The 27,289-nt window shown below is 43.4% G+C and overlaps 2 protein-coding genes across 2 annotated transcripts in view; one reads left to right on the top strand and one right to left on the bottom strand.

Annotated features, from left to right (window-relative positions):
- MCM9 (minichromosome maintenance 9 homologous recombination repair factor) overlaps positions 1 to 27,289 on the top strand; it is a 54,679-nt gene that overhangs the window by 14,871 nt on the left and 12,519 nt on the right. The window contains exon 8 of the mRNA XM_074923768.1: positions 26,230 to 26,404. Coding sequence (XP_074779869.1) covers positions 26,230 to 26,404 — 175 coding nt within the window. The remainder of the gene's footprint in view (positions 1 to 26,229; positions 26,405 to 27,289) is intronic.
- ASF1A (anti-silencing function 1A histone chaperone) lies at positions 11,392 to 23,863 on the bottom strand. The gene is made up of 4 exons (XM_074923755.1): positions 23,530 to 23,863; positions 20,016 to 20,131; positions 15,499 to 15,675; positions 11,392 to 13,263 (listed from the first exon to the last, which is right to left on the bottom strand). Exons 1-4 carry the CDS (start codon positions 23,636 to 23,638, stop codon positions 13,051 to 13,053), a joined length of 615 nt encoding a protein of 204 aa, XP_074779856.1. The 5' UTR covers positions 23,639 to 23,863; the 3' UTR covers positions 11,392 to 13,050.

Here is a 27,289-nt window from a genome sequence, read left to right as displayed (position 1 = left end):
TTTTGGAAATTCACCCCTGTGCTGAGAAATTATTTCCGACTCATAAAGATGATTTCAAGATGGTTTCAGAGAGTAAGGTCTTTTTTTATTATTATTTATTATATTGAATTTAGGAATGTCCCAGCTGGCTCTGAATGCCAGGTATCTTTACAAACTCTTCCAAGGACAATGTGAAGGGTCAGATTACTTCTGCAAATTACTTCAGCTGAGCAAATTACTGTATTACTATATTTTGTGATTCCAAATCACAAAATAATTACAGACAAACCCGTGTCTCAGCTAGCATGTGGAAATGGAATGTTTCTCAGATAGTGCTGCTTTTCATTTTATGTCTGGGAGCATTATTTATACATGGGAATATCAGAGAATAAAACTTTCCTGGTTCCATAGCTATGTGTGTATGTGTTTACTGGGTCTTCCAGAGCTGTGGAAGTGGAACATGATGTTGAACATATACACTCTTGTTATGAAACACATATGCCTCTGGTTTTCCACTCAAACTGTTGACAAATAGGTCTGGAGAGAAGCCAGAGAGAACATTTTGGCTCAGCATAACCTTCTCTCCACCTTTTGTTCTGTGTTAAGAACTGAGAACAGTCTGGGTAATTTAAATTTTGCTAGAGGACCGACAGCGACCTGGAGTGAAATTTTGCCATGCATTTCCATGTGACCTTGCCCACTTTTGTCAGTAGTAATCTCCCTGTGTCAGCTGCTCTTGGTCTCTGATGTTGCTGTTGCCTTCTTCACTGCATCTCCCTCCTGTGCTTCATTTTCCGTATGATCTGTTTTCGAGCTCAGCCATGATAGGATCAAAGACATTTCCCTGAAAACCAGTATTGCAGTTTACAAGCTTACTGTGATATGTGTGCCACAGAATCAGCTGTAATGATGTGTGGAAATGGAGTTCCATCTTGTGAAAGGATTGTTTTGGGTCTTTATATCATCTACATTTCACTTAAATATTCCTTACATTTTAAAAAGCCTCTCCCTCTTCTTGTCCCTCTCCCCTGAAATGTGACAGCGGGTGCATCAAATTTCCTCCTTAAAATTCTTTAGGACTCCTATCACAAGTTGTTGTGGTTTAAACCCAGCTGGCAGCCAAACACCATGCAGCCACTCACTCACCCTCCCCCACCCTGGGGAGGGAATTGGAGGTCTAAGGGTAAGGAGACTCTTAGGTTGAGATAAAAACAATTCAATAATTGAAATCAAATCAAAATAATACTCGTTTGTATTTTCTGTTATGACTATTATTAATGCACAATGCGATTGCTCACCACCTGCAGACTGACACCCAGCCCGTTCCTGGCTAGCCATTCCAGACAAGAGAGAATCCTGAAACCACAATCCTAGAAGCGAGAGCGAGCTTTGCAATTAGCCCTCATCTATATACTGAGCATGACATTCAATGATATGGAATATTCTATTGGCCAGTTTGGGTCTGTTACTCTGGCTGTGCTTCCTCCCAGCTTCTTGGGTACCTGCACACTAGCAGGACATAGTCCTCAATTTCTTAGCAACAACTAGAAACATCAGTACAGTATCAACATTCTTCTCCTATCGAATCCCATACTGAATCCAAACTACAGCACTATTCTAGCTACTGAGAAGAGGGAAAAAAAATAGCTCTGTCCCAGCTGAAATCAGGACAGGATCCACCCTTTATTCCATACCATTTATGTTATGCTCAAGTTCCATGTTGTTCCATGTTCCATCATTTTTCCTGGGTTTTTTGGATATATATACACACAGTATCGCTTCGTCTATGGGCCATCCCTCCAAAATGTGCAGTGAATTGATTTTGTCTGTAACTTTGGGTTCCATCTGTCATGACAGATGGCAGGAGGGATGAGATGGTGTTTGTTCCGTTGGTGGAGTGGGTATCACTGGACGCAGCAGGATGACGTGTAGTTTCTGTTGTATGCTACATGTGAAACTCGTAGCTGATGTATCTGATGCAGTCCATGCTTATGGTCTGCAGGTTGAAGATAATGATCTTGAAGTTGCTGGTCACCAGTTGCTGAAACTAGTCATGACTTCATCAAAGTTCCTTTTTCTTTAACCTGGACGATTTTTAATATGATGCCATTAGTCTACTATATATCAATCATAGCGATAATGATATGCAATTACAGGGCTATTTAGCAATTACCATCATACAATTCAGTTCATTGGCTATTTTCACCCAAAATCAAATTCCTTGAGGAACACGTTGGACTTCCACATCCTTCTGCACCACCCACCAAGTGCATACAGGTCCTTGGGCAAAAGTAATCCCACGCATGAGTCTACCTCTACCCAAGGCAGGAATAACCCAGACAGTCCTCCCCAATATATTATTAATGTGCACTACAGGGACTTTATCCCCATCTACAGTATGTAGAAAGTTTGACTGGGTAGGACCAGCTTGATTGGCGGATCCCCTACTGTTGACTAACCAGGTGGCTTTTGCTAAAACCCAGTGTTTGAAGGTCCCACCACTCATTGCTCTCAGACTAGTTTTTAGCAACCCGTCGTACCGCTCCATTTCCCATGGTGCATGACAAGGGATGTTATATACCCACTCAGTGCCATGCTCTTTGGCCCAGGTGTCTATGAGATTATTTCAGAAATGAGTCCATTATCTGACTCAGTTCTTTCTGGGGTGCCATGTCACCACAAGAGTTGCTTCTTGAGGCCCAGGATAGTGTTCTGGGCAGTGGCATGGGGTATGGTATTTGTTTTCAGCCATCTGATGGTTGCTTCCACCATTGTGAGTACATATTGTTTGCCATGATGGGATTGTGGGAGTGTGATATAATCAATCTTCCAGGCCTCCCCATATTTTAACTATTGTCATCCACACGAAAGAGGTTTTAAACTTTTGCCTTGCTTGACCACAGTGCGTATTTTACTTTCATGGATAACCTGTTCAGTGGTGTCCATGGATACGTCCACCCCTCGGTCACAAGCCTATCTATATGTTGCATCGCATCCTTGATGGCCTGAAGAGCCATGGGCCCAGCGAGTCACAAATTTTTCACTCCTACGTTGCCAGTCCAGATCCACTTGAGCCACATTAATCTTACCAGCTTGATTCACCTGTTGGTTGTTTTGATGTTCCTCAGTGGCCAAACTCTTGGGTACATGAGCATCTACATGATGTACTTTCACAACCAGGTTCTTCACCTCAGCAGCAATATCTTCCCATAATTGAGCAGCCCAGATGGGTTTGCCTCTGCACTGCCAGTTGCTCTGTTTCCACTGCTGTAACCACCCCCACAGCACATTTGCCACCATCCATGAGTCAGTATAGAGGTAGAACACCAGCCACTTTTCTCACTCAGTGATATCCAAAGCCAGCTGGACCTCTGCAAACTGATGCAATTCACCTTCTCCTTCAGCAGGTTCTTCAACTCGTTGTGTGGGGCTCCACACAGCAGCCTTCCACCATCGATATTTTCCTGCAATACAACAGGACCCATCAGTAAACAGGGCATATCGCTTCTTGCTATCTGGTAGTTTATTATATGGTGGGGTCTCTTCAGCGCGTGTTACCTCTTCCTCTGGTGACATTCCAAAATCTTTGCCTTCCGGACAATTTGTGATCACTTCCCATATTCCTGGGTGACTGGGGTTTCCTATGTGAGCCCATTGTGTGATTAGTGCAACTCACTTACTCCATGTGACATTGGTTTCGTGGTGTGTAGAGGGGACACTCCCTCTGAACACCCAGCCCAGCACTGGCAGTCGGGGTGCCAGGAGGAGCTGTGCTTCAGTACCGATCACCTTTGAGGCAGTTTGGACCCCTTCATATGCTGCCAGTCTTTTGATCTTTTTCAGTTGGAGTACAGCGGTCCTCAGATCCTCTATATCCCTGACTTTAAAACCCCAGGAGTCAGCCTCGAGTCTCCCCAGGTGCTCTCTGCCAGAGACTCCAGGAAGAGCCCTTCTCCCCAGCTGTGGTATAGAGCACATTTTTAACATCTTGTCCTGCCTGGACTGGCCCAAGGGCCACTGCCTGAACAATTTCCCATTTAATTTGCTCAAATGCTTGTTGCTCAGAGCTGCATTTAATGTCATTTTTCTTCCAGGTCACTTGATAGAGAGGGCTTACAATCAAACTGTAATTTGGGACATGCGTTCTCCAAAAACCCACAATGCCCAAGAAAGCTTGTGTTTTCTTTCTGCTAGTTGGGGGAGACAGAGCTGCTAATTTGTTGATCACATCCATTGGGATCTGATGACATCCATCTTGCCATTTTATTCCTAAAAACTGGATCTCCTGGGCAGGTCCTCTAACCTTACTTTGTTTTATGGCAAAATCGACTTTCAGAAGGATTTGGATTTTCTTTCCTCTCTCAAAAACTTCTTCTGCTGTGTTGCCCCATGTGATGATGTCATCAGTGTATTGCAGGTGTTCCAGGGCTTCACCCTGTTCTACAGTTCTCCCGCACAGTTAGCTCCCTCAGGCATTGGATACCTCTCTCCATGGTCGCCCACATGCTTGGATGCCATACATCTTCTTTGAAGGGATACCTTTCCCTCATACCTGACAGAAGTCGCCTCCAAAGGCTGAGGGTTTGTGCCTTTTTTCCAATCACTTTGTTGATGTCCCCTTCCCTAGAAAGGGATCCCAGCTGCTTGGCTTACTTATCCTCTAATTCCAAGCTACTGGCTCTGTTACCCCAGCACTGGAGCAGCCAGCTCACCTGGATGTCAGCTAAAATCCTTTTGCATGTCTCACTGCTCACGCAGGGGATAGGGTTCGGCTTCTCTGGTTCTGCCTCTTCCTCCTGTTCTCATGATGGCCCTGGTTCATTGTCATCCCTTATAAAGCAAAGTCATTTTTTTTAATATTTCTTCTTATGTATAGGAGCAACTGATTCCAGCAGATTGGTTCTCTGGTTCAGCCGCAGTGCCTGTCGGTGGGGTCAGAGTAGCTGCAGGCCTGTCACTGGGGTTGGAGTGGCTGCAGTGCCCGTCTCTTTATTGTCAGATCCAGACACCTTCTCTTCCCCTTGAGGGTACTGAATCGTGTTGGACAGGGCTCAGTAGGCATGGGCCAGGCCCCAGCACATTGCAGTGATTTGTGTCTCCCTGGAATCGTGGGGGCAACAGCATACTTTTTGCAAATGTTTTACTAGTTTTTAGGATTCTGCACTTGTTTGAGGGTAAATTCCCAAACGCTGGAGCTGCCCACTTGAGTCCATAAGAAGAAATCTTATTAACTCTAGTTTAATTTCAGGGAACCTTTCCATGGCTATAACTGCTGGACTAAAGCATTAATTTCTAGCCCTGGAGTTTGGATGTAGTTTGAATTATTTTCTTTGCCTTCTCTGTGCAAGGAGTGTCTTACTTATGAATATGCTTGTAACATTGATTCTGTTAACTTGCTCTTTGTGCAGAAGCTCCAGATGATGAGTTTAAAGCACTATTAAATTGTTTTACTTTCCTTGTTGTGATTGCACACTTGAAATTACCAGTTTCTGCTTTCTCCTGAGAGTCCTAATGCACATTTTTCTGTCCAGTGTGCAAAGACTAAATCAGTAAGTTCCACTTTCAATTAGTTCCTCATTCTATGTAAAAAGCAGTCCTGATTGCAGTTTAATTGCTGGCTCTGGGATTACAGTCCACAGAGGCCAAAAGACACACTTGAGATTCAGAAACCCTGGAGAAGTGCTAAAAGCTGTCTTACATTTGGATTTTTCTTTTTAGAGAAAACTGCTGATATCTAACCAACCTTTGGTAAGATTTTGTGCATTAGCATGTCTCGTACCCTTTACCCATCCAGTACTGTTGTAGGACACGAGCTATTTATCAACCAAAGAATTAGAATTCTGCTTCCAAAACTGTCCATCGTATCAGATTTCCCTGGTTTTCCATACAAGCATTTATCTGTACCAGGACAGCGTACTAGATCATTAACATTCTCTTTGTGTGAAAATTCCCTTTCTTTCCAGCTGTACCTTAGGTATCATGTGCTTTGAAATCCACTGTGATCCTTTGGGGCCCTGCAGTGCCATTTACCTGCTGCAGCCCGTTACCCCATCCAGTCCTAACTGGAATTGCTTCGTAGAATTTCAGAAAACAGCGACCTGACTCCACAGCTTGAGTTGCTACTGGGCCTCTGCTCTTTCAGTCAGATTCCTGCCTCTCCCAGCACTTTTAAAACAAAGTCTGTGCTTCATCAGATGTGTTTTGCCAGATTCAGAATGTATGACCCAGGCTAACACCCTGCTTTCTTGTTCCAGTGAATCGGTATGGAAGACCTACATCTTTCATATCTTACCAACTGGTTCAAGTTGCCTGCTTGCTGCAAACAGCCCTTACCAATAATCTGTTCTCTGTTTTGGAAAAAACACAACTTTACCTCCACTCTCTAGAGAGAGTTTCTGAGTTTACGTGTTTTATTAGGTTGCCTTTCTTGCAAATTTTCTGTTGAGAGTTTTCTGCAAGTTTAGGACTTCTGTGGGGAACCAGGGTTCGTTCCTCCCACATCTCTTTAATGAAAGCTGGCAGCCAGAAGACCAGCCCACGTTCAGCAACTCAATGGCAAAAATTTTCTTTGACCGCTATAGGACTTTCTGATTTTTAAATAAAAGACAGGGGAACCATCTGTTCCACTGTCTGGTTCTGTCTACGCAGTGTTTAGTTTTTTTAAACGCCTGGTTCATTCTCCTCAACTAGCCTCTCATCTCAGAATCATGGGGAGTCGTTCAGGTACCTTTAATTTTTAGAAACTGATACATAGTTTTCCAGAAAGATAGAGACTTAGCGAGGTTTAACATAATCTCTGGGTTCCCACGACCTTACTACTGAGTTTAACCAACTGGTTTGCAGTCCCAGAGTTATATTTGGGTGAGATAATCACTAGTAAGAAAATATTTCATGTGCCCCTGGAACTTGAGGGCTGCAGCAATCCAGTGGTGTGTTTGATGCCAGAGGGACAGGAACCAATGGATGCCTGCTGCTGGCAGGTCTGGAGCTCATGGACATCTGGGCCAGTCATTCTGCTGCTTCCTGGTGCGTATTTGGCCGTTCACATTTCTGCAAAGTTTTGTTTGGTGTTGTGTCCCTCCACAGATGGACTGTTTAAATTTTGTGAAGTGTATTTAGAACAGCTTGTCTAAAAATCTGGGAGACTATCAGCTGTTTCTCCAGCTCTCCAGTTCTGTACAATATGCCTTCCTGAGCTGTATGAAATGCAGCCTTCTGGCCTCTTCTCTTACAGCCTCTACAGACCCTTCAAAGTCCTGCCTTTCCGCTGACATTTTGCAATGTCTAACATTGTCCATATCATGCCAACAGCAGTTTGCTGTTACTTTTTTTTTCTCTTCCTTGAAGGCAACTATCTCAAGGGGAAACCACTGTTTTTCATAGCAAGCCTCTCCCTGCTAGGCTGGTGTCCTGGTTCAGCTAGGATAGGGTTAAGTTTCCCCAGCAGAGAGAGAGGGGGAAGGGATCTCCAGCTGGGTTATTCGTACCATGCTGATGTCAGGTCCGGCTCGTGGTCTTGGTGGCAGGGAGCTGTTCCATGACCATTGCGGTATTTCTCTGTATATCTTTTGTCTTGTTCACTGTTACTGCTGTTTATTGCTGTTATCATTGCCACTGTTGTTGTTCAGTTTGTTTATCACACTGTTGTATTAAATTTCTTCTTATTTTACCCTGGGGTTTGTGCCTCACTGCCAGCCCGACCGGCTGAGGCTGGGGGAGGGACAACAGCAGCATGCTCTCCAGTCCTGGCAGGGCCTAAACCAACACAGCAGGCTTCAGGTGCTAACAGTTGCCTCTCTTCCGATCTATTAGAAACCAGTTCAAAGTGGCTGACATGAGCCGTCCAGCTATAGTTATGAGTCCACAGTGTCAGTATCCTGAGGTACACAAGACAATGAAACCAGAGAAGTTTTTCCTGGTTTGTAGATCCCCAAACTGTCCCTGGGCATTCCCTAGTTGATACAGGGAACAGTTTTCCATTGCGGATCCACACCCTGGCTCTGATAAGGTTATTAATAGAGATGTAGTTCTTAGGCCACTCTTCTTGGATCTTCACTTCTACCACAAGAGTCTTCATTGTTTTCCCGAATTGTCATAATTCTACATGAATTTGAAGTGTTTTCTATCAGCATGTACCTTGAAAATATTCTCCTGAGAGCATGACTTCATTGGCTGTTCCTTAAAACAGTTGGGGCTCAATTTGAAGAGGCCTTAATTCTGTAGGAGGTCTGCTAGACTTCTTGAAGGAATGAATTTTGAAGTCGTGATCAAACCTCATCAGAGATATGCCACATCTGTAACAATTTCTCATCTCTTGCAGATGCTTAAATTCCCTTAATTTCCTCTCAATAATTCTGCTTCAAGATGGCTTTGTCCTGAGACAGAGCTTACCTTGACTACCTGCATGCAAAAGATTATTTAGCAAAGGAGATATCTGTCTTCAGAAATTTTGGTCTTTTCATCTATAGCTGAAGACCTGTAGTTAGGATGGACAGGAGCAACACCTCTGCCATGTTGGCTGGAGGTTTCAGTTCTTATGCGCTTCTGACATAACAGATCCAGGCAAGGCCTTCATCAGACTTTTTACATCCTGTTGTTGAAATGGCAGGCATTGCTAGTTGATTTTTGGATGGATATCATATGTCTTCAGGATTCTCTTTACCATACCATAAAGCCCCCAATTCTTCCCAGCTTGTATCAGCATAGGTCTGCCCCACCTCCAGGTGAGATGGGACAAACTGGGAGGACCCCCTTATGTTGAAAGGTAGGCCTCATGATCCGGGGGTGTTTTGGAGGAAGACCCAAGAACTCCTTAAAAGTTCCTGACATTTCAGCCTGTTCTTAACACTGCTGTTAACACATGGCTGTTGTCTCTTCCATCTGGTGTAGCCCTTCCACAGCACACAGACCTCCTTCCTCTGATGTTCTCTATCTGCAGGGAGGCCAGACACATCCCTCATGCCACGGACAGCGAGTACCCAACCATGCCTCCAAACCAGCATTACCGAAAGCTGGAGATGTTGAAGTGTATCCTCCTTCCATACCCTCCTGAAAGGCCTTTGCTTTCTAAGTCCCAGATAGAAACCTGGGGGTTTTCCTTTAACAAAGCCTCCTTAGTGACTTCAGCCAGCTCTTCTTCCTTGGACATTCTTCTTTGCCTAAACCAAAAATCAAGCAAAAATCCTGCCACCTGTGTTCTGCAGCCCAGCTCTCAATATCACACACTACAAGACCAGCTCTTAGGAAGCAGAACTTTAACTGGAAACAAAATACAAAAGGGAAGGCCTAGCACAAATAGTGACACACACACTGCCAGCCCTTAGAGGTAGTTGTTAGTTTTGTTGCACCTACCCACTGGCACTGAGCAGAGCCTTCCAGCTAGCAACAACGGGAACAATTAACCAATCATCTCCAGACCAAACTTCTATGGCTCTCAAAAAAATGAGAGAATCTGCAAGCTTGCAGACCACTGTGCTATGGATAAGGGGTAGGGCAGGTATCTCCTGCAGCTGCCCAGAGAGAAGCCACAAGATTTAGTTAACTCTGCTCTTTTTCTGTCTCTGGTAAATGAGGATTTGCCAGGAGTGCATGCATAAGACATTTTGGATTTTTTTCCTTTTTCTCCCACTATTTTCAGATGGCAGTGGACAATCTTTGTCTAGCTGCAAGTGGCTAGCCTACAGTCTGAGCTGACTTCCAGAAACTCAGCAGTTGAGACCCTACAAAGAAAATAATGGACTGTCAGATCATCAGATTTGTCTTTTTGGTTTTCTCAATCACACGCCAAGAATACAGATTGTCTGGCGAGCTATAAATTTAAGTTACTGTGGTTATTGTAGCAAAGTTCTGAGTTGCTGCAGTCTTGAGGATTGGTACTATGGGTTGGCTTTTTCAGTGGAGCTTTGTAGAGCCACTGGAGAGGTTTAATTTCAACAGCCTCCATGACGATGGAGCTGGCACCTTTTTGCCCCCTTCAAACTCCGACTGGCATAGTGATTCAGACTGAAGGTGATGAATGAACAATCACAATGACTGTAAGATGGACAAGTTTTTTTCAAGCTAGACATAAACATCCTCACCCATGTTTTTCATCTATAATGTTACCTTGTCCGAGCCATTTACTTCTTTGTACATGAATAATCTCTGGTAAGCATTATGACAGTCTTCTAATGGAATTGAATCTATCCATATGAGGTAAAAAATACAGTGAGATGCATCACCAGTCCCGTCAGCAGAATCTGTAGCATTCTTTTGCATCTTGGTGGTCTCTGCAAGTGGAGGTTTGTGGGAAGGTGAACTCATCTTTGACCTTGAAATCATCATGTTGTGCTGTCTGCCCTAGCTGTCTATGTCATGTACAGCGCTGCTGGTTCAAAACTTTCAGAGATCATGGACAAGTCTTTACAGAGATGCCTTATACACACGGTAGCTTTTAATACCACCAAGTCTCTGCTCTGATGTTGCCTGATGATCATACCCAAAGCCTCTGGAGTACTAGAACTTGGTTTCTCAAATTCCATGTCTCTGAAACGGGATTTTGTCAGGGAATGTCATATTCAGAAGACATGTATTGATTGTTAAGATCTAGACAAAGTTGTAGAAGACCTGAAAACATCAAGTCTCTCAAAAAGCATAGAAAGACCATTTCTCTTGAAAAGATGATGAGGAGCTCTCATGAGGTCTGGTTGTTCTTCTCCAGTTTTCACCAAGCACAGTAGGGTTATCATTTTCCTGTAATTGATGGGTCAGCTATATCTAGGATGTGTTAAGTGTATCGGGTAAGGTAGTGCAAAATTCTCCTGCAGCATTCACACCATCCAGGCTAGCTTGAAGTTTATTGCACCCAAGTTCACATGCGCAGTTGACTTTTTTCCTCCTAAACAAAACAACAGATCTTCACTTTCTGATTTCTCTAAATTAACGGGTTTGCTGGGTGACATAGTTTTGCTGACTGTATTTTGTAGTTGATTCTGCAATAGTGGTAATAGAGTTTGCTTCCATCACTTTGTGGCATATGCTTCTAAGAAGCCTTCAACCTACTGTGGATTCTGGTTACAGCTCATACTTCATGTTTTCATTTGAATCTTCAACAGGTGCAAGGGTTTGGAACACTACTACAGTAGCTTTAGCTGAAGGTAGACCATTAGCCTGCCAATCTTTCAGCAGATGACTAAGTTATTTACATCCTTATGTTTAAGAGATATCTTAAATAGATTTACAAATAGAACAATAAAGTGCATGAAAAATCTCAAAATGTCACTGTAGACCTTTAAGTTGCAGTATAATTGAAAACTGAAAGATCTTTCTTAAAAGTTCACATAATTTCAGCCCTCAAGTGAAGCAAATGCTGGTTTGGGGGACCAGTTCTTTGTGTTAAATCATACCACTATTGGAGTGTTAATATTTTTAAATTGCTAATCATCATTTTAAACAATTACAGAGTTTTTTTAGAGCACACACTAGAATTAGGGTTCCAAATATTAATGGATTCCATTCAGCTACCATATGTACTGCTGAGTTTCCATGCAAGAAACACGTGCACGTACATTCAGATAAGGTCATTCCTTTCTGCTATAAAAAATATACAAGTTTGAAATTAATACAATTTCACTAATGATGTGGAAAAACGTTAGTGCTAACTGCTCGGGACATCTACATCCCTATTAGAGAATGCAGAAAGAGAAGAGAAAGCGTTCTATTTTTATTCTGAGCTACACTGTCAGTCATCAGGAAATCTCCCTTTTTTAAGGGCCTGGAACCTACAAGGGTTCAGTTTGGGCAGTTACTAGTAACTAGCAGAACTATATTCCTGTAATCTGACATGACAGATTACAATTTTAAATGCACATATAGTCATGGTAAATGTATAAGGCTAACAAGGATTGGAAGGAGTAAGTAAATTGTTAGTGTCATAATAATGTCTTAAGTCTTTAGAATTTACTGCTTAGTTCTTTTTATCTTCAAGGATGCCTCAGGTAATAGGGATGTTTCAGTGCAAGAGCTTCAGGGCAGGCAATATGTTCTTGAGTGTGTCATGCCTGCCACAACAGGGTTTAAATCTTGATTTGTACCAGTGCACAGGAGTGCCTTACATGGTAGAGAGAAAACAGGAAAGTTTTCAATTCCAGATATTTCAAAGAAACTACTAGTTAAAATGACTGCAAAAATAAAGCATACCTGAAAATAAATGTACCAGCCAGCAGCTGTATGTAGCTAACTTGCAGAAGAGCATTTTCTGGATACTCATGCTATTCCTTTTGATCCTTCAAATTTTCTAGTATTTGCTTGAATCCTTCCAACCAATTGTGTGTGCTATTTTGGTGACTGAAAAAAGGGTTCTTTCCCGAGATACCCACCCAGATCCACATGAAACACTGTTCCTAACAAACCGGTTTGACTAAACAACAGCAGCAGCAGATTTTTTAAAAAAAAAATTTCCTAAAATCCAAGATAGCAGATGGTAAATCTCAAATTGCATGCTTTAAGTAACAAGTATGTGCCTTGAAAGGAAAAGAAGCTTGCACCTAAAATTATACTATGCTGTCTGCTTTCACAGCAAGAGGACATTTTTGGACTTTTTTTCCTCTCCTAAGAGATACTTCTTTTTTTTCTTTGCACTTCATCTAATGACAGTTTTGTTCTTAAGCTGCTATTAAAGGGCACTTTATATTTGGCAATCTGGGTATCAGAGATAAGGACATGGCATTGTTCCTTCATTTTGCCTGAATGTTTTAACTTTTAGTTTTTTAGCTTTTAATAGTGCTAACAAAGTAAAGGGGGAGGGGGGACCATATGTATACTTTAATCAGGTTAGGTTTAGACCACATAGAATAACACATTAGAGAAAAAAGGCAATTACTTAAAAATAGTTATATTTATATTCCACAATTTGCTCAAATACTGTTTGTTTTTTTGTTGTTTGTGGGGTTTTTTTTATAAACTTTCTACAGGATGTTTTAAAACAAGTTCTTCACATTGCTTGTCAACTATGTACTTATGGAATTTGAGGGAAATAGTTCTGGTTGTTTTTACAGTTTAACACATGTACAGTACCAAAATGATGGTGGTTAGTCACATGCAGTCCATATGAGAGTCTAACATAACATTTAATGAATTTTCTGATGTTGACCACCCCTTTGATGCTGAAGGTAACGCATCTGTAGAAAGCAGTGACTGTAGATTTGGGTTACTGCTCTCTGCATCTTCCAGTTTTTCAGTGTTGTCTTCCCAATTAATGTGGAATCTTGTGACTCTGGGATTAGATGCCAAAATATTCCTTTGAAGCTGGGAGAGAAGAAAATACATGTATTATGTAACGTGTACATCTCAAACTGTAGTTCACCTGCATATAGATTTTTTTCCTTTTACTCCCCCTAGACTTGTATGTGTAAAACAGGTTGTTTAAAAACATAGTTCATATAAATGTGAATGTATAGCTACTATCTATGGATCAGAAACATGCTTACACAAACACACCACTTGTTCATTTACTCTAATATCCTCCTACCCAGGAAAGTAACTGCTTTCTTGAGAGGGCATTTTTAACTGTCATATGAGTTCAAGGCTGTACAAGAACTCTGCAAGTAAAGTGCAAGTGTTGTACTTCATAAAATTTTTCATCAACTTTATGGCATTTGCAATAATTATATCAATTCTATCAAATGTCTGTCTTCATTTAAGAGTACAACCTATCCTTGAATTAAATTACCATGCTCTAAATTGATTTAATTAACTGAATTTTGTCTACTGAAGTTTTAAAGCAAAAATGTTACTTAGATTTAGAAGATATTAATATTGTGGCAGTGGACATGCCTAGACATGAGTCATTTTATTCTCAGGACTGGCCTTCATTTTCCTTTGAAAACATGCTGTATTTGTTTATGTACACAACAAAAAAAGGACACGCTCACTTTCTCTTAATCTTTCACCATTCGCAACATAATACATAGTTAACTGGACGATGGCAAGTTATCGCCACTGACCACTCATTATGAAAGTTAAGACTGATCACAGGAAAAGTTTGTTTTGGTAGTAATGTTGATTTTATTCTCCAAGGAAGTGCATTCTCATTAAGTATTTCCCAATCCCTTATGCAAATTAACAAGACCATTTCTTTTTTTTTTTTAACCTAGTAGGGTCTATTACCCATCAATTAATCAATTTAATAACCTCCTACTTGGATTTTTAAATCTGTCCCAAAGTCACATTAAGGACTTTTTATACAAATACATGATAGTCTCTGCTGTTCTTTTTCATAGCGGCAGAGCTAGCTTTTTATATAAGCAGAAAATTAAGACAAGTAGTTCTCGGCATTTCTAAGTGGAAGTGCTTAAAGGAAGTCAACATTCTGGCATTCACACTCCAAAATAACAAATAAGTATATGATTTAAATGAAAGAAAAAAAGAAAGGAATAGATTATAAGAATCCTCAAAAATCAACCATAATTTTGTATTTTGAGAACATGTTGAGCATCTGATCCCTGAAAATTAAGTTAAGCATAGAAAATCATTACGACTTTTAAAAACTAATTTACATACCAATTCAGTTTAGTTACATTTGAAAATCAGTTTCAGGAACTATGGGGACTATCTCTGTTCTAGTCATTACAGTACATGCATTATCCCATTCACTTCTTCATATATCCAGTCATATAATCAACGCATACTTGAAAAATAACAAAAGTTTTCACTATCACACAACTTCAGAACGTAACCGTGTACACGTGTTCATCAGCTTTCATAAAGGGAAAACCCAACTCCACAAAATCTTCCATGAAAACAGACCCAGATGCTGTGCAGAACCTTGTGTTTTTACAGTCTGCCTGGGTAGAGTATTTCACAGGATTTTGACTAGTTTTTGATGTTCAACTGATCCCTCTCAAGGATTAGGTTCCAAATAATTCTTTTTCACATAATTTTTTAATTCTAGTCCCAGTTTAAATTTTTACCGTAAAGGATATGTATTTTTTAAACTTGATCTGTATACTTCTGCAGTCAAGTTGTCCACCGATCATGTAATCATCCAACCTGCTCTTACCAGGTTACCCACTGTTTCTCATTTTGTACATAACTTGTTCTTCAATTCAGTTGTTACTGTTTTGCAGAAACTGCAGCTCTAACACTAGAACAGCTGGATAACAACTCTGTTAAATTAATACTTAAAACTTAGTTTCAGGTTGACTGTCCTAGAAAAAAAAAATATTCTGTTTTTCTGAAGAACAGAGCCACTTTGTGGTGCAAATAAAGGGAACCCAACAGTTTATTTCACACAGTCAGTGTAAAATAATGAAGTCCAGCCAAGAGTTCTAGCTGGTAGAAACTGTCGCATGTTTCTCGGTGTTTTCCAACTTCATGGCAACTAACTACATGGCACCTGTAGTTTGTCCCCCCAAGTCTTTTCCATTATTTGATGCCTCATTCCATGCACTTTATGGAATCACTTGGGGTTTGGTTTTATTTCTTAAAAACTCTTTCTATAAGCATACCTTTGATATACAACTAGAACAGAATGTGCCTTACCTTAGAAAAATCTGGCTTTACTGGTGGATTCTCTCTCAGTTCTGTTTCAGTATATTCGTTGTTTACATAGTAGCCAACTCTAATAAATTCTTGACCTCGATAGGTGCATGTAATTAGCACAACTGTTACACCTACTGCATCTGCATCTGGAATAAGCCCTGGGTTAGGTGCATCAGCCTAAACACAAAAGCGAAAGACGGATTAAAATAAAATCGATACCACATGCCTATCTAGCAGGGGGATCTTAAGTAGTATATCTTAACAGCTGAACAGTGACTCTTTAAAATTGTTCAAGTTAACCAGAAAATACATTTGCTTTCACAACACCAACCCCGAATTTAGGATACTATCCTCTAGAGACTGAATTACTTAGAATACAGTAATACTGTGTGCTGACATTTCTCATGGGCAATGAGACAGCTTTGATCCAAAACGGCTTTTAAATATATGATCAGATGAACTGTTGTTCGAGCAAGTGTACTAATGTCCCTCCAGTTCTACAGTGCCATCACTCTCCAGCCCATCTTGGTAATTTATTAGTAGAATAAGATTTTTTTTTTTTGAACCTCTGAGATTGGACTGGTCTGTATGTATGTTTTTAACAAGATTAAGCCCTTAAAAATACAGACTGCAAATTACACTTCAGCAAGAGGAGGAACAGGCTACAGTGAGGTTTGAGGTGTCCCACAGATTTCTAGGAAAGGAATAAACCACCCTTTCTCTTCCTTCCACATGCCTACATTTGTTAAAACAGTAGTTTTATGCAGTTAAACGCATCATCGCTCTAAGACATCTGACATTTTCAGACAAGATGCAATCCTAATTAACAGGCAACTGTTACAATCTTCCTCAACGTCCTTACTTACCATGGCTCTGCAGTTACTAATAATCAATGAAATTTGCCTTGTAAAATGTGGGTCAGATCAGTCCCTTAAAATGCCTCCTAACTACACATTTATTGGTAAGATGCAATGCCTCCTTCTGCTGTAGAATTTAAAGTAAGAGCCATCTAAGCATAAATGAAACAGCTTAATATCTACAATTTTACATGAAGATCTGAAGCCAGCAATGAACACCTGTGTATGTTAGAATAGTTTGGGTTTAATGACTCCTGCCTAAGGATGGAGGACAAACGGTAGTAGTAATTCCTGCTGTCTGTCTCATCCCTACTTTTCTGTAGTGTTTTTATGCTTCAGGAGCACTGTGAAAATTGGGAGCTAGTGGTCATGCAGCATTGGTTTCCATTCTTTGCTACTTCAGTTCTAAGCCTTCAAACCAGTCTAGCTTTTTATAAGAAGCTGTAGGCGCTCTGCAGAAGAATTAGATGAGTCAGACCTTTCAGGTACAAATACACCAGAGGGAAGAGAAGCAACTAGGGAATCAGGTAGAACACAACTTCCTCCAGCCCCAAAGGGAACAGAAAACATCCAAATGGCTTTACAACTTGCACAGGGGAATGGAAAAGATGACCAAGGAACAGAACAAGTGTAGAATCTTGAAGAAATCACAAGAACTGCCAATATAGAGGAAATCACTACTTTAATTCAGCAGTCTTGTTCTAACAGTGCCCAGGACCATCTGATTACTTGAAATTCCACAGTGGGCAGTTACAGACTAATGTATTGCAAGAAGACACTGTTCCATTTAACACCCCATGCAACTCAGCTCACACCTTAACATGGGATTTTAGTTCTTTCAGACTCCAACTGTCATTTTGTGTCCCGTAATATCCTATAATACAGTTGCAAACCCAAGGAAACAGTCTGTTTTAATCCTACTTAACACTTCAGCATTGTTTTGCTGAGTGCAAAAGGCACTGAATGCTGTTTAAAACTGTTTTTTCTCAAATGTTGAACCCTGCCTTGGATGTCAAGCCTCTTAATTGCCCGGAAAACAAACGATCTTACATAGGTGGAAGAAAAAAAGAAGCGCTTGGTATAATTCCATCACCATAAGTGAACAGTTGCAAACAGGTATTTTGGTAGGCAAAAAGAGCCAGTAAATTAACTTTCTGTATAAAAATCATTTATTCACACAGCTTTGCTGCAGAGTAGGTAGGCTAAGGTCGTATCCCCACTTAAAGATAGTAAATTATTTATGTGTTTATATTCTCAAAAAGAAGTTTCTGTGAATTTATTACAAATCCCCAAGTGCACAGAGAGAAGGAATCAGGTTTCATTACTTCTATCTTGATATTTAGAACCAAATAGGCCAAGCTGTAGGCCTTTAATATTGAAACCTTTTCAGATGTTTAAAAAAAAAAAAAAAGCTGATTGTGCAAGTCTGAAAAGCACAATAGTTTTCCATCTTTATGTAAGGCTGACTTCCCAACCTGATACACAGCTTCTTTTCAACAAAGGTAGTTTTATCACCCGTGGTATTTTATCTGTGTAGTACTCCATTTTACTTGCTGTCAGCCATTTTCCTATTTAGAAAAATCTACAGTGTATTAGCTGAAAATTTTGTACACCTCTGTAAAGGTCCTTTCCTTGTGCTGTCCCTAGTGAACACAATCTCTTTTCTTTGTATTATACACCTCCTGCAGTTCTGTGCTTTGCCCCATTCTGGCCTTCCCTTGCTAGTTCTCTCCATCTCCCAGGCTGCTTCAGTTTGGTGAATAAAATGCTTCAGTCATAAGCAAAGGCTTATTGCAGCTCTTTGGGTTGAGTGGTCTCTTGAGTATAGATTAGCTGAGTCCTAACCTCACCTGAAACCCGGTACTTTTCAAGTCTAACGTACTTAGACCAACAGTACTTCCCTAAGAAATAAAAGAGATACTTCATTATAACACAGAATGGCTACTGACTCTTACAGGACCTATTCCAGTCTAAGCAAAACGTTTACATATCCACTTCTAGTTTAGCTGTAGTGTCAGTTATAACCTGGATACAGCTGACAAGTCCATCTTAACAGAAACTGCAAGACCCGTAAATTTAATTTTCAGGGCCCTCCTAGTCGTACAACACAAACATGCATTTTTAGGCACATGCCTCCTGCTCCTTCCCATCACCATCAACAATGAATCTTCATAAATTGAGAACAGTGCATCTTTTAAATTAGAAATGTAAATGCCAGCTGATTTCTCTAAATATAGTGCTTCAAGTTATTCCCTTTGAGGGCAACAGAGGATCACCTATTTCTGACCAATTAATGCCATCAGCTGTAATAGCTTGATAATGAAAGAACTGTTAATAAATGATGCATTTGTTACACATCTGCTTTATTTGTAATGTGGAAAAATTAGGCCCAACTCCAAAACCAAACAGAAGTGTTTCAAGACTGATTTGCATGTATGTGGTTGGTAAATATAACCTCCAACCTAATCCTATTCCTCTAGCCTGTTCTATAAGAGAAAAATAACGTTTCCTGGACCATACAGGATTAATCAAGATGCCTCACAAATGCTGATTTTATTTTAAAACAGTAAGACATTTCATTAACGCTTTTTTTTTAGTTTAATGCTTATACTCTGCCATGCAATTGCCATTAGTTAAGTGAATTTATAGTATTTAGAAAAGTAACATGTTCTTATACAATAAACCATCCTCACTTTTAGCCTGATTTTTCTGCTTACGGGTTTTACTCTCAGTTTACAAGAGAAACACTAATATTTGATAAATAGAGAAAAAAGTGAGCTAAACCATAGTTTTCATTAAAACAACCACCCCCACCCTCCTAAATTTCTTAAGAATTTAGGCAACCCTGCTTTAGTTCCACCCCCCACCCCCACCGCCCCCCCGCTAACTTAAAATGGAAACTAGAATAGGCTAGTAAGCCATCTTAGTCCTGCTCTTTCCCCGTTCTCCTTCGCTTCATTATTCCTTCTTAGTAACTTTTGGCTTTAACAGCAGTCTTTTATAGGTCTGTCACATGCTCCAGAGTTTGCTGGACAGTCTTGATCTACACACTTGTGTCCCAAATTACTATCTACCACTGGAACTCTGTCTTGCTTTACAAACTGCTGTACTTTGGTGTGATTTAGCATGCTTAGCCAAACATCACAGTTGAACATTTGTCCTGCCAAACAGAAATGAACTCTTGACTGTTCTGGCAGGATTTTACAATGAATTCTTGGCCTCATCTTCTCAAGATGTTGTCTACATTAACCCAGTGCTCCCAATTGTCTGAAACTGCCACCAACTGCAGCAGAGTTAAGCCTGATGGTGCTAGTGTAAACTAGGTAACTGGCACTCTTGATTACTGATACAGAATATATTTATAGTGATCTAGAATATATTTCTAAACCAGACTGGTCGAAATTATCAGTAGGTACAGAAACAGTGCTTATATCACCTTCTCTAATTATTGATACCACAAGTGAAAATATTACCATGGAAGCAGCAGATCCAAGAAGTATCAGCTCATGAACAGGTTTTAAAGGAAGGTGTATCACACCTGAAGAGCTGACTGAAGTATTTTTCTAGCTTACCATTATATTTCAAGTGCCTCTTAGTTTGGTACAGTCATCATTAAACAAATTAAAACAACCCTTTTAGAAACTGTTAAATCAAACTTACCTGAAATACAAACATGTGTCTGCCCGCAGGAACAGGTCCTACTAAAACAGAGTCTAACACCTGATCATACTCTTCACTTTCAGCTGAACCCACATAAATTATTTTCCATTCCAAATCTACAGCAAAATAAAAATAAAACCACAAAACCATTATTTATCATTACAGTTAAGGATCTTCCACTCTTGCCCATTTACAGTTTTAGGTAGCTTAAAATTACTTCTTTGGCAACAGGCCTAAAATAACAAGGACCCATCTTCACTGGGGAAATTTATCAATGCCTGCCCCAGTCCTCCTGAACCAGACCATCCCACTATCTCTCTCTAGACAGTACCACAGGAATCCCTCTATTTTCGTAGTCAGGTTAATTTTCAAATTTTATACAGAGGACAGGGCCCATGTGCTTGTTGGGAGCAGTGTTCAGTGTTTTCTCAAAGTCTTGAAGAATGGCTGCAGCCTATGTAAGCCTATATATGCCCCTAACACACTGCATGCCTTGAATACTGACTCACCTCCCCAGAAGAAATTCCCACCTTCCACATACACACCTCACAGCTTCAATTATACTGACCATGGAAAGTAGTTAATAAGAAAACCCACTGTATAAGCACCAGGCACACTAACTATGGCCCCATTCCTTCACATATAACTTGTGCAACTTGAGAAGTATGTAAAATTGTGATAGCATGATTACATCTCAAAGATACTGGTGTTTGGATTTTATCCACATCCTGAAATTGAATTACAGGCAAAACAATTTAAATGTAGCATTTTACTTCTGAAAATAATGCACCAAAATCAAACATTTCTTACAGTTCAGGGGTTTTTTTTTTAAGTCACTCTAACCACCACAGGTGTTTGAAGTTGAAACTGCAAATTAGCACACATTAGCCCTTCCTGGGTCAGCTTTTCACTTTCACTTTTTGATTCAAAAACATGCATAAATTACACATATGGAACTAATCTTAAAAGACAGATTTCTGATTTTTTTTTTTAACAAGGAAAAAAGATCACCATTACAGATAACTATGACTTTTCTTTTAATGAAACTGTTGCTTCAAAACTGTACCTTAAAATCTTACATAGTATATATTTAATATTTTTTCCTCCTGAAAGGATTGTCCATTCAAAAGCACAAACTTGTACCCTATTACTTTTACTTTATTACTATGCTCTGCAAAATCCAAAGGTTTACATTACTTGATCCGTGTGGTCCCTTCCAACCTGGTATTCCATGATTACGGTTTCTTGATGCAGTAATGGAACTTAAGCATCGACAAAACTTAGCACTTTTAACAGAACTTGGCTCCTTTAGGATTGCAACTCTCTTTCCTCATTAATTAATTATTCTTGCTTATCATATTTAACATCAGTGCAGGTTTGGGGGGTTTAAGTAACATAATAACAGGGCTTGGGAAGGTATTTTACTCCTCTGTACAGCACAGCACAACTGGCCAGGTAGTATATCAGAAGTTTTATTTACCTTTTTAGCATGTAGTACTAACTACTGCCAGTACTGCAGGCTTCTCATCCAGGACAATTAAGAACGTCTGTTGTCAACATCTAAGTGTAAATTACAAGAGTGAGGACTTTTAGGCTAAACTACTTAAGAATATCACACCATCCTGTGCCAGTATTCTAGGACAACAGCAAATTTTTCATCAAGTATAGAAAGGCTACATTTAATCTTACTTTAAGATGTGAAAGATAGCAGTGGTCACCCTGAATTTATCCTGTAGTCTAACTTGCATTTAGGTGGGGGAAGGGAACAGAGTTTTGCATTAGACCACCTATAATTCTTCTCATCCCGACTGCCCGGGATTAACTCTAACGTCAGAGAGAGGGGAGCACGTCAGGTACAGCCGTGCACAACTGGAAGGCGCAACGCCTTGTGCCGGGCACTGCCGCCTGCCACAGTGGGGCTGCCGTCGAGGGGTCTGATGCTGCATCTCAGATGAGGCCAGATTAGAGGGATCCAGACTAGAGGGATCCCGCTAGGGGCAGCTCCAGCTAGCGCCCCGGTCGGGCGTACAGGGGCAGGAGGCTGGCGGCAGAGGCCCAGAGGAAATCCCAGGCTCAGACGAGGCTTCCCCTGAAGTTCCCGCCAACGCGACTGTCCCTCCCGGCAGAGGCGCGGAGCAAGCCAAGCCCTCCGCGCCGAGCACGCTGCCACCGGGCCGGGCCGCCGGCACCCACAGCGAGAAAGCGCTCCGGGAGCAGGCAGGGCGAGGCAAGTTTAACCGCAACGGCAGGGAGCCTGCCAGGTGCTATCACCTTCGGCTTTCCTCTCGCCTTCCCTCGCCCTTCAGGCTGCCGGGGCTCCCCGGCGGCGCTGGTCTCCGCCGGGCCAGCCACCGTCTGTCCTCTCCCCCTCACAGGCAGACCCCGGCCGCCTCCTCCTCCTCCGGGAGCGGCAGCCGCTCGCTCTCACCGCCCGGGCTGCCGGCGGGCAGGACCGCCCCGCTTCCCCTCACAGCCCGCCGCCGCCGTCCTCGACCTGAGCTGCGACGTTCAAAACTCCCGCCCGAGGGGCGACGCGCGGCCTCTCGGGGCGGCTCCCGCAGCGAGCCGCGGCGCGGCCTGCCGGCGGCCCGGCGGGCGGCGCTGCGGAGCGCCGCCGAGGCGCAGGCGGTTCGCGGCCCGCCCGGCTGAGGGGAAGGCGGGAGCCCGCCGGCGGCGCGGCGGGCCCCGCGGCGGCGAGCACGGCCGGCGCCCCAAACTCAGGCGGGGAGGGAGGGGGGGTCCCCGCGGGGCGGCTGCAGGGCGGCGCCGCCAGGGCCGCCCCCCCCCCGCCTCTGGCGGCTGCCGGTAACTTTCGAGTGACTTCCAAAAATAGTGGCTGGCGGCCGGCCCCCTCCCCCACCAGCAAGGCTCCCGCAGCCAGCGTGCCGCACCGCGCCGCCGGCCCCGCGCACCCACCGCGCCGCTGCACCCGGGGGCAAGCCCGTCCGCCACTGCCTCCCACAGCGATTTAAAAAAAAAAATTTTTTTTTTTTTTTTTTTTTTTAAGTCTTAAAATGGAGCACGAGGCCGAGGAAACGCTCGCTGCGGAGCGTTTTCCGCGGGCCGAGCAGCGCCTGGGCGCAGGGTCGCCGGCCGCGCAACAGCCCGTCTCCCCGCGGGCGCGGGGATGCGCGGCAGCCAGCCCGGTTAACCCTCTCCCTCTCGCGCTCCCCCCCACGCACACACAAAGCTGGCAACATGGCTACCACCACTCAAACAAGTTCCTCGCAACTTGAAGCTCGCCTCGCCGATGGCGCGGCGGGGAGAGGCGGCCCCGGCTCGGCGGCCAGGGCAGGCGAACGCCGCCAACTTTCCCCGCCGGGGCTCGGCGAGAGCGGTTTGCCGGCGGCGGCTCGGGCGCCGGCGAGCACATCCCTTCGCCTCGGCACGGCGATGCGGCGAAGGAGAAAACTGTTAAATTGTAGGAGCAGGCCTGTGCAAAGTTTAAGCCTTAAAACCCCTGAAACTGAGAGCCCGGGGTTACAAAATCCGTATCGGGAAGAAATGTACTCACCTTCCGACAGGTCCTCTATGCACTCAAACGTGATTTCGAATTGGAAAGGATTGTAGAAAGGAGAAGGATTGTCCAACACCACTACATTGTTCACCTGAACCTTTGCCATATTTTGAAAAAAACACAAACAATAGGAAGAGCGTGTTAACGCAGCACAGTAAAGTCCAGTGTGTTGGTTTTTTGCAACGCACAAACCCCCGTGCCAGTGCCCGAGCGAGGCTGCAGAGCTGCGACTTGCAGAAACTTTTTTTTCCCCCTTTTATTTACACCAGGAACACTCCACACTGTTTGCAGCTTTCCTATTTCACTAAACTACAGCCCATTCTGCCCTGCTCGCCGCCAGCGCCCGCCCGGATTGGCCGCACGCCGGGCTAGGGCCCGCCCCCCCGAGCGCGGCCGCCGAGCGGCAGCAAGATGGGCCCCGGCGGCCCGCGGCGCCTCGCGGCGGCGCCCCCGCCCGGCGCGCGGCGGAAACGGGCGGCCCGCGGCGGGGCCGCGCCGGGCGGGGCGGGGCCGCGCCGGGCGGGGCGGGGCCGGGAGCCCCGCCGAGCCGCCAGCGCCGGGCGGCCTCGCCCCTCCTCTCCCGTGGGGCTCCGCCATGTGCTGTGGGGGCATTTTTAGGAATTCCCCCCACCCCCCCGCTTTTTTGTATGGGCAGCCGTGATCGGGGCGAGGCAGCGAGCTGGCTTCGCTAGGGCTGGGTGCAGACGGCGTCCCGGGCGTCAGGGCCAGCCCGGCTCGGCGCCGTGGGGCTGCAGAGGGGGACGCGGCTCACGAGGGGCCAACGCCGCGGGGGAGCCGCGCCGGCCTGGTCAGCCCCGCGGCGCTGAGCGCTTGGCCAAAGGCAGCGTGTGAACGGGCAGCGCAGCGAGCGGGGAGCCCGGCGGGTGCCTGCCTCGCCGGGCTGTGCCCTGAATAAAGGTGCTGCGCACCCCGTGTGTGCACAGGCCTCGGTTCTGTCGTGAATCCACCTCGCTGCTGCTGGAGAGGCCACCCACAGAGGGGCATGTGGAGGGGTGGGAGCGTCTCTTACACAGCTGGGCTGTCAAGAAGCTATTCCATTCCTGTGTTTGTAAAGAAAGACTTAGGTAACAGATGGTGAAACAACGCGTATCCCTGTGCAGCAGCAGGAAGCCCAGAGAGGAGGCCATCTTAGGCAGCTGCAAGAGGCCTGTAGAGGAGGCCATCTTGTGCGGCAGCAGGAGGACCATAGAGGAGGCCATCTTGTGGCTGCCACACACAAGGGATGCGGAGAAGTGTCATAGCACTGTAACACCAGTCCTCAGGGCTTGTGGAGTGCAACTTGTGTACTCTCCCTACAAGAGGAGGTTCTGTGTGGAAATAAATACACAGCCAAGCTCTAGTAATGCCTGCAGGTTGCCCTTGAATGCAGTGAAATGATGCACAGCAGGAAGTCACATAGGAGCTATCTTCCCACCTGTGTGGAAAGGCCAAGCTCTGCTGGTGGGAGCAGAGTGCTGCCAGATCTGCAGTGGGCAAGAGCGCAGTGCCTGGCCCTTGGCCTTCAGCAAATCTCCAAGCCCATGCAAGGTTTGGAAAGTAGATGACACTTTATAAAATAACCTTTTAGAGGTTATTTTCCTTTTTAACAATTCTGCTATATGATCCACTGCCTGAGTTGTTCAGTGCGGAGTCCAGGAAACCACAAAAATTGGACGCAATGGAGGCAATTCCTCACAACAAGCTAAAGTACATGTTATGTTATCAGGAAACATGTATTACCAGTAACTTTTTGCTGTCCATTTGGGAACAAATGGCTGCTGTGGTGGGCTGCACAGCAATGAGAAGGCCTCAGCAGTCTCTACTACCTGAATCAAGGGAAGCTGGGCAAGTTTTGCCATAGCATTCCAGAAGATTTTAGGCTGGTCGCAGTGTGTCAACTACTAGGATATTTTGAGCTAAACACTAGAATGAAAAAGGAGGGCTAAAGATGAGAAGAAGCAGGGAAATAGGGAATAGAAGGTCTGAAAGGAGCTGCACATGATCATGAGTGGCTATTTTCACAGTTGTGCAGTTTCAGACCTGCCATGCTCCCAGTGTTGAATCAGATGTAGATTTGCTGGGAACTTTTCTTACACACACACACACACACCTGCCCCATTTCATCCTTCGGCATCTTTGGATTTTCATTTTTACTTAATGCTTAAAGGAACCCAAAATCTCATAGAGAAATGTAATTGCCTTAGTTTAAGGTGAGAATTTGTCTCCACTTCCTGGAGCCAGGAGTTAAAAAACACTTGAAATAATATTTTTTTCCAAACTTTGTTTTTGCAGCTCCAAAATCTTTGAGTGTTTTAGTAGTTGATGGCGAGGAGGAGCTGAATAGGTCCATTTCATAATTTTGCAATCCTTGCATATGCCCTAAATTTCAATTAGACCTGGCAGATTCAGTCTTCTTAACCTAATCTCTTTTGTTCAATTAACAAAATACTAAAACAAATCACTATTGAACATGGGAAGCTTAACAACAGAATCTGCTCCATGCATCCAGACTAACAGGCCAAATGCTAGTGGGATTTCTTACCAGTAGGTGTAAAGTGAGTTACATGGTAGAGGTAGGCAGTGGAGCTAACGTGCTGTTTTGCCTTCTGTCCATGGCATGAGCCACTGCGCTGAGTCCCTTTCTTGTGCACTCCTGCATTTTAAGGAGAAGACCAACTGAAGTAATTGATTCTTCAGGTTTGACAGTGACTGCTGTGAAGGACTTTGGAGAGTGGAACTTGGAAGCTGGAGCACTGGTGCTTGCAGATGGAGGCCTTTGTTGCATAGATGAGTTCAATAGTATCAAAGAACATGACAGAACCAGTATCCATGAAGCAATGGAGCAACAAACCATCAGTGTTGCAAAGGCAGGGTAAGTGGCATGTTAATATATTGATAAAACAACGTAACATGTTTCTCTCAGACATTGGAGGGAGGTTTGCCATGCTGATTAAATATATCCGTTTTCTTTGTTGTACTCAATAGTTTTGTTCTCAGCAGTATAAGTCAACATTTCAAAGGACAGTGCAGTGGACCAGAGGTTGCAAGTGATCAGAATAAATACATACCCTCTTCACTCTTGGGTTTTTGATCTACCACTGTAGGCCAGGGCACTTTCCTAAGAAGAGTTGGTGGTTTTTTTCTTGTCCTTTGCTATGAGTGGTCATAATAATCACATGTGAAATGAAGAACTTTGTGTATTTTTTATTGGAACTCAGAAAGCAGGACTTCATTTCTCCAAAATGCAGCAATACTGTACGGTAACAAAAGAAGACCAAGAGATTTTCAGGCTGGTGAATTTTATATGTTAAACACACATAAATATAAACTCCTGCTTACTTTAACTTCCTCTCTTTCTTTTTCAAAGTAGTGCGTGTAAAATCAGGTATTTTTCCCCCCTGCCACTTTGATCTTTGAGCTTGTATCTCATTCTGTCAGTCATACGCAGCTCTTGTCCAGGCACAAATAATTTCCTGGCTGGTATTTCTGAAATCTCTGGTGCTCAAATGGCATCACCCTTTCCATATTCCTCCTTGTCACCTTCAGCTCAGCTCTTGCTCCAGTCACATCTTGGCTCCTGTAACTGTTCATGTCCTTTCTTCATTCCAAACATCTCCACTGAAGCTCTCTTTACCCTCAGTGGCAGACAACGGACAAGTAATGTTGCTCTCACCTGGGAGGTTACTAACCTTTGTCAGTAATGCAGCTGGGGACAAATATTTGGAATCAACATGGTCCTATCAACTTAGTACAATAG

This window comes from Athene noctua, chromosome 1 (assembly GCF_965140245.1).
Source record: "Athene noctua chromosome 1, bAthNoc1.hap1.1, whole genome shotgun sequence".
Lineage (NCBI taxonomy): Eukaryota > Metazoa > Chordata > Aves > Strigiformes > Strigidae > Athene > Athene noctua.
This window is presented reverse-complemented; position numbering and strand designations above follow the sequence as displayed.